Source organism: Borostomias antarcticus (genome assembly GCF_949987555.1).
Source record: "Borostomias antarcticus genome assembly, chromosome: 32".
Classification (NCBI taxonomy): domain Eukaryota; kingdom Metazoa; phylum Chordata; class Actinopteri; order Stomiiformes; family Stomiidae; genus Borostomias; species Borostomias antarcticus.
In genome coordinates, this window is record NC_140265.1 from 5,203,385 (window position 1) to 5,210,884 (window position 7,500).

At 46.5% G+C, this 7,500-nt stretch overlaps 1 protein-coding gene across 1 annotated transcript in view; it reads left to right on the plus strand.

Moving 5' to 3' along the window:
* LOC311327439 (phosphatidate phosphatase LPIN1-like) overlaps positions 1 to 7,500 on the plus strand; it is a 26,888-nt gene that overhangs the window by 9,119 nt on the left and 10,269 nt on the right. Inside the window, exons 6-12 of the mRNA XM_084460475.1 lie at positions 3,935 to 4,033; positions 4,262 to 4,367; positions 4,792 to 5,197; positions 5,392 to 5,485; positions 5,686 to 5,876; positions 6,480 to 6,573; positions 6,931 to 7,000. Coding sequence (XP_084316601.1) covers positions 3,935 to 4,033; positions 4,262 to 4,367; positions 4,792 to 5,197; positions 5,392 to 5,485; positions 5,686 to 5,876; positions 6,480 to 6,573; positions 6,931 to 7,000 — 1,060 coding nt within the window. The remainder of the gene's footprint in view (positions 1 to 3,934; positions 4,034 to 4,261; positions 4,368 to 4,791; positions 5,198 to 5,391; positions 5,486 to 5,685; positions 5,877 to 6,479; positions 6,574 to 6,930; positions 7,001 to 7,500) is intronic.

Here is a 7,500-nt window from a genome sequence, read left to right on the forward strand (position 1 = left end):
CAACACACTATAACACACTACAACACACTAGAACACACTACAACACACTACTACACACTACAACACACTATAACACACTATAACACACTATAACACACTAGAACACACTACAACACACTACTACACACTACAACACACTATAACACACTATAACACACTATAACACACTACAACACACTATAACACACTACACACTACAACACACTACACACTGCAACACACTATAACACACTACAACACACTATAACACACTACAACACACTATACCACACTACAACACACTATAACACACTATAACACACTACAAAACACTATAACACACTACTACACACTACAACACACTACAACACACTATAACACACTACTACACACTACAACACACTATAACACACTATAACACACTACAACACACTATAACACACTACAACACACTACAACACACTGCAACACACTACAACACACTATAACACACTACTACACACTACAACACACTACAACACACTATAACACACTACAACACACTATAACACACTATAACACACTGCAACACACTACAACACACTATAACACACTACAACACCCTATAACACACTACAACACACTGCAACACACTATAACACACTACAACACACTACAACACACTACTACACACTACAACACACTGCAACAGACTACAACACACACTATAACACACTACAACACACTATATCACACTATATCACACTACAACACACTACAACACACTATAACACACTACAACACACTACAACACACTACTACACACTACAACACACTACAACACACTACAACACACTATAACACACTACAACACACTACAACACACTACAACACACTATAACACAATGCAACACACTACAACACACTACAACACACTGCAACAGACTACAACACACTGCAACACACTACAACACACTACAACACACTACAACACACACTACAACACACTACAACACACTGCAACAGACTACAACACACTGCAACACACTACAACACACTACAACACACTACAACACACACTATAACACACTACAACACACTATATCACAATATATCACACTACAACACACTATAACACACTACAACACACTACAACACACTACAACACACTATAACACACTACAACACACTATGACACACTACAACACACTACAACACACTATAACACACTACAACACACTACAACACACTACAACACACTACAACACACTATAACACACTATAACACACTACAACACACTACAACACACTACAACACACTACAACACACTACAACACACTACAACACACTATAACACACTATAACACACTACAACACACTACAACACACTATAACACACTGCAACACACTACAACACACTACAACACACTACCACACACTACAACACACTACAACACACTACAACACACTACAACACACTACAACACACTACAACACACTATAACACGCTACAACACACTACAACACACTACAACACACTACAACACACTATAACACACTACACACTACAACACACTACAACACACTACAAAACACTATAACACACTATAACACTACAACACACTACAACACACTACAACACACTATAACACACTACAACACACTACCACACACTATAACACACTACAACACACTATAACACACTATAACACACTACAACACACTACAACACACTATAACACACTACAACACACTACAACACACTACAACACACTACAACACACTATAACACACTACAACACACTATAACACACCACAACACACTACAACACACTATAACACACTACACACTACAACACACTACAACACACTACAACACACTACAACACACTATAACACACTACTACACACTATAACACACTACACACTACAACACACTATAACACACTACAACACACTATAACACACTATAACACACTACAACACACTACAACACACTACACACTACAACACACTACAACACACTACAACACACTACAACACACTACACACTACAACACACTACAACACACTACCACACACTCAAACACACTACAACACACTATAACACACTACAACACACTATAACACACTACAACACACTACAACACACTACAACACACTATAACACACTACAACACACTACAACACACTATAACACACTACAACACACTACAACACACTATAACACACTACAACACACTACAACACACTACAACACACTATAACACACTACAACACACTACAACACACTACAACACACTAGAACACACTACAACACACTACTACACACTACAACACACTATAACACACTATAACACACTATAACACACTACAACACACTATAACACACTACAACACACTAGAACACACTACAACACACTACTACACACTACAACACACTATAACACACTATAACACACTATAACACACTAGAACACACTACAACACACTACTACACACTACAACACACTATAACACACTATAACACACTATAACACACTACAACACACTATAACACACTACACACTACAACACACTACACACTGCAACACACTATAACACACTACAACACACTATAACACACTACAACACACTATACCACACTACAACACACTATAACACACTATAACACACTACAAAACACTATAACACACTACTACACACTACAACACACTACAACACACTATAACACACTACTACACACTACAACACACTATAACACACTATAACACACTACAACACACTATAACACACTACAACACACTACAACACACTATAACACACTACTACACACTACAACACACTACAACACACTATAACACACTACAACACACTATAACACACTATAACACACTGCAACACACTACAACACACTATAACACACTACAACACCCTATAACACACTACAACACACTGCAACACACTATAACACACTACAACACACTACAACACACTACTACACACTACAACACACTGCAACAGACTACAACACACACTATAACACACTACAACACACTATATCACACTATATCACACTACAACACACTACAACACACTACAACACACTATAACACACTACAACACACTACAACACACTACTACACACTACAACACACTACAACACACTATAACACACTACAACACACTACAACACACTACAACACACTATAACACAATGCAACACACTACAACACACTACAACACACTGCAACAGACTACAACACACTGCAACACACTACAACACACTACAACACACTACAACACACACTACAACACACTACAACACACTGCAACAGACTACAACACACTGCAACACACTACAACACACTACAACACACTACAACACACACTATAACACACTACAACACACTATATCACAATATATCACACTACAACACACTACAACACACTACAACACACTACTACACACTACAACACACTACAACACACTACAACACACGTGTGGTGCTGCTGCCTGCATTGTCGTAGTACAGCTGCTAAGTTTTAAAACAGCGTTACACATTTAGCAGCTCACTTCATTCATGTCCAAACTCTGTTTTGCTCGCTTCATGTTGTCTTGACTCTGAGAGCGAATGTTGCTAGTCATGTGACAGCTGGCATCTGAAATGGTAGCACAGCGCCATCTACTGGTGTTCTACAGAATTGTCAACTCATTGCACTCCATTGAGAACTTCAATATGGAGTCAACAAACTTTTAGTGGGCGGACTCAAACGTGGAAATATATTTCAGAAGTAATTATATGCCAATATTAAATCAACTTGATGTTTTGAATGCTCAAAATTAGCATTGCCAATGAATATTAAGTTATTGATTTAACCTCTCTCTCTCTCTCTCTCTCTCTCTTTCTCTCTTTCTCTCTTTCTCTCTCTCTCTCTCTCTCTCTCTCTCTCTCTCTCTCTCTCTCTCTCCAGCTCCATGGAACAGCAGATGTGCTCTCTGTCCCTCCCTCCGACCAATGGGCTGTCCATATCCTGTCCCCAACACGCCTCTCTCTTCCCTTCCACTATCAGGTAGCCTCTCTCGCCCCCCTCTCTCTCTACACACACAACTCCTCCCATACAATTACATACTTATAGCTTCTGTAGAAACGGTCAATATCGACAGAGTTTAAGTTGTTTTTCGTTCGCTTGGGACATTTTTAACCAGTCAAACCGCGTCATCGTCATCTGTTAACCAATCAAACCACGTCATCAACGCCTGTTAACCAATCGCCGGTGTTGTCATCGTCTGTTACCTAGTAACCCCGACGACTCCACGGCAAAGAGCGACACGGAACTGACCAATCAGGGCAAAGACAACCCTGAGATGCTGTGGGCGTGGGGGGAGATGCCGCAGGCGGCGCAGGTATGGATCCATCATGGAGGGAGGGGGGAGAGGGGGGGGGTGCAGGTATGGATCCATCATGGAGGGAGGGGGGGGGAGGGGGGGCGGAGCAACCGAGAAAGAAGTCTCAAACTGGACCGGTGTCTCTCCTTCCCTCTCCTCCTCCCCCTCTCCTCCTCCTCTCCTCCTCCTCTCCTCCTCTCCTCCCTCTCCTCCTCCTCTCCTCCTCCTCTCCTCCCTCTCCTCCTCCTCTCCTCCTCTCCTCCTCTCCTCCTCTCTCTCCTCCTCTCCTCCCTCTCCTCCTCCTCTCTTCCTCTCCTCCTCCTCTCCTCCTCCCTCTCCTCCTCCTCTCCTCCCTCTCCCCCCTCTCCTCCTCCTCCTCTCCTCCTCCTCTCCTCCTCTCCTCCTCTCCCTCTCCTCCTCCTCTCCTCCTCTCCTCCTCCAGCCTTCCTTCCTCCCCGTGTCTCAGAAGGCGGCCTCTGCTGGCTCCGCGGCGTCTCTCGCCTCCGTCCCCGTTTCCGACAGCACTCACTTCCGGACCATCCCCGACGACCCCGGACCCCCCTCCATCACCCTCCACGTAGCCCAGCCCGGGGACACCGGCCCTGGGGATGGAGTTGGGCCTGGGGCTGGAGTTGAGCCTGGGGCTGGAGTTGAAGCTGGGCCTGAAGCTTGGTCTGGGTCTGGCCCTGGAGCAGAGATGGAGAGTGTGGGGGCCGCCTGTGGAGAGGTGGAGAGGGCCTGTAGGGAGGTGGAGAGAGCCATGGCCGCCCATCTGCTCCTCGATCAGGAGGAAGGGGGCAACAGAGGAAGCCCAGTCAGACGCACAGACTCCCCCTCCAAGAGAAGAGGTACACACACACACACACACACACACACACACACACACACACACACACACACACACACTCTCTCTCATTCCTGTCTGTGAGGCCCATGCATGAACGCATGAATGCTAATGATGCCTTAAGGAGTACCATGTCTATGGTAATGATGTGTGTGTGTGTGTGTGTGTGTGTGTGTGTGTGTGTGTGTGTGTGTGCAGACAAGAGGAATCACCACCTGGGGGCTGATGGGATATACCTGGATGACATCACTGATTTGGAGCCAGAGGTGGCGGCTCTCTACTTCCCAAAGAGGTGATGATGATGAATACACACACACACACACACACACACACACACACACACACACACACACACACACGTACACACACACACACACACACACGTACACACACACACACACACACACACACACGTACACACACACACACACACATACACATACACACACACACACACACCATCAACTCTAACCCTGCAACTCCGTCTCCTAGCGACGGGGGCGGAGGCTCCTTGAGGGCGGGGCTAGAGACGGGGACGCGAAGCGCCAACCAATCCCCTCAGTCGGTGGGGAGCAGCGGGGTGGACAGCGGAGTGGACAGCCTGTCCGACCAGATAGCCGACCTGCCCAACATCGCCATCTCCCTGTGTGGAGGCCTCAATGACAACAGGGAGATCACCGCAGGTACAGGAAACATGCCGGTCTCTCTCAGCACGACGGAGAGACTCCTCCCCCTACCTAGCCTGGTACCGCCATCCCGTTCTCGCGAGCTCACGTTCTGTTTCACTAACGCAGAACGGTCTGTGTAGATACCAGCTCCGTGGCCTAGTGGTAGAGTTTCCGCCCCGAGACTGGGAGGTTGTGGGTTCGATCCCCGGCCGGGTCATACCAAAGACTATAAAAATGGGACCCATTGCCTCCCTGCTTGGCACTCAGCATCAAGGGTTGGAATTGGGGGGTTAGATCACCAAATGATTCCCGAGCGCGGCACCGCTGCTGCTCACCGCTCCCCCAGGGGATGATGGGTCAAATGCGGAGAACAAATTTCCAATCAGTGGAACTTAGTCTGGCCTTAGTTTGCTGAACGCTGATTGGCTGAAGGTGTTTGTCTGTCAAGGCAAGTACCCCCGCCCACGAAATCGCTCTCTATGAGCAATATTGCAGAGTGAAGCAGTGAGCTCGCTAGATTGGGATACCCCCTCCCCTCCTACAGTACCAGTATCATCAAAATAAATTGTCTGTCTGCCTGTCTGTCTGTCTGTCTGCCTGTCTGTCTGTCTCCTACAGAGCAGTTCCAGGAGAGAGTTATCTCATTCCAGCAGTTCTCTGAGAACCCGTCCGTCATCGACGACCCCAACCTGGTGGTGAAGATCGGAACCAAGTACGTACCCTTTCCACAGTACTTCCTGTCTGTCCACAATACTGCTTCCTGTCTGTCCACCATACTGCTTCCTGTATGTCCGCAATACTGCTTCTTGTCTATCCACAATATACTACTTCCTGTGTGTCCACTATACTGCTTCCTGTCTGTCCGCAATACTGCTTCCTACTTCCTACTTCCTCATTGTCCAGAATACCATGGCATATTATGGAGTAGAGTCGATTTTTAAAAGAGTAGAGTAAGATTAGAGTTAGAGTAGAGGCATCTCTCTCTCTTTATCTCTCTCTCTTTATCTCTAATTATCTCTCTCTTATGCACACAGCAGAGTAGAGGTGTGATGTCTTGTCTTGTCTCCAGGTACTATAACTGGAGCAGCGCCGCCCCTCTCATGCTGGCCATGCAGGTCTACCAGAAGCCCCTGCCAAAGGTAAGGCCACACTGCCTCTAGTGGCAAGGAGTGGGACTGCAGCCGCCTCGTCTGTGTTGACCAGAGGCACCGACCTGTGTGAAATAATGTTGATTTCTTATCTGTGCTTGATGTTGGTCATTGTTCTTGTCTGACACAATGTAACCAATGAGCTGTTACCAGAAATATAAACCCCACCCACCTGACACTTCAAGTGTAAAAAAAGGGTCTCTCCTCCTCTCTCCTCTCCTCCTCTCCTCCCCTCTCCTCTCCTCCTCTCCTCCTCCCTCTCCTCCTCCTCTCCTCCTCCTCCTCTCCTCCTCTCTCCTCTCCTCCTCCCTCTCCTCCTCCTCTCCTCCTCTCCTCCCTCTCCTCCTCTCCTCCTCTCTCCTCTCCTCCTCTCCTCCCCTCTCCTCTCCTCCTCTCCTCCTCCCTCTCCTCCTCCTCTCCTCCTCTCCTCCCCTCTCCTCTCCTCCTCTCCTCCTCCCTCTCCTCCTCCTCTCCTCCTCCTCCTCTCCTCC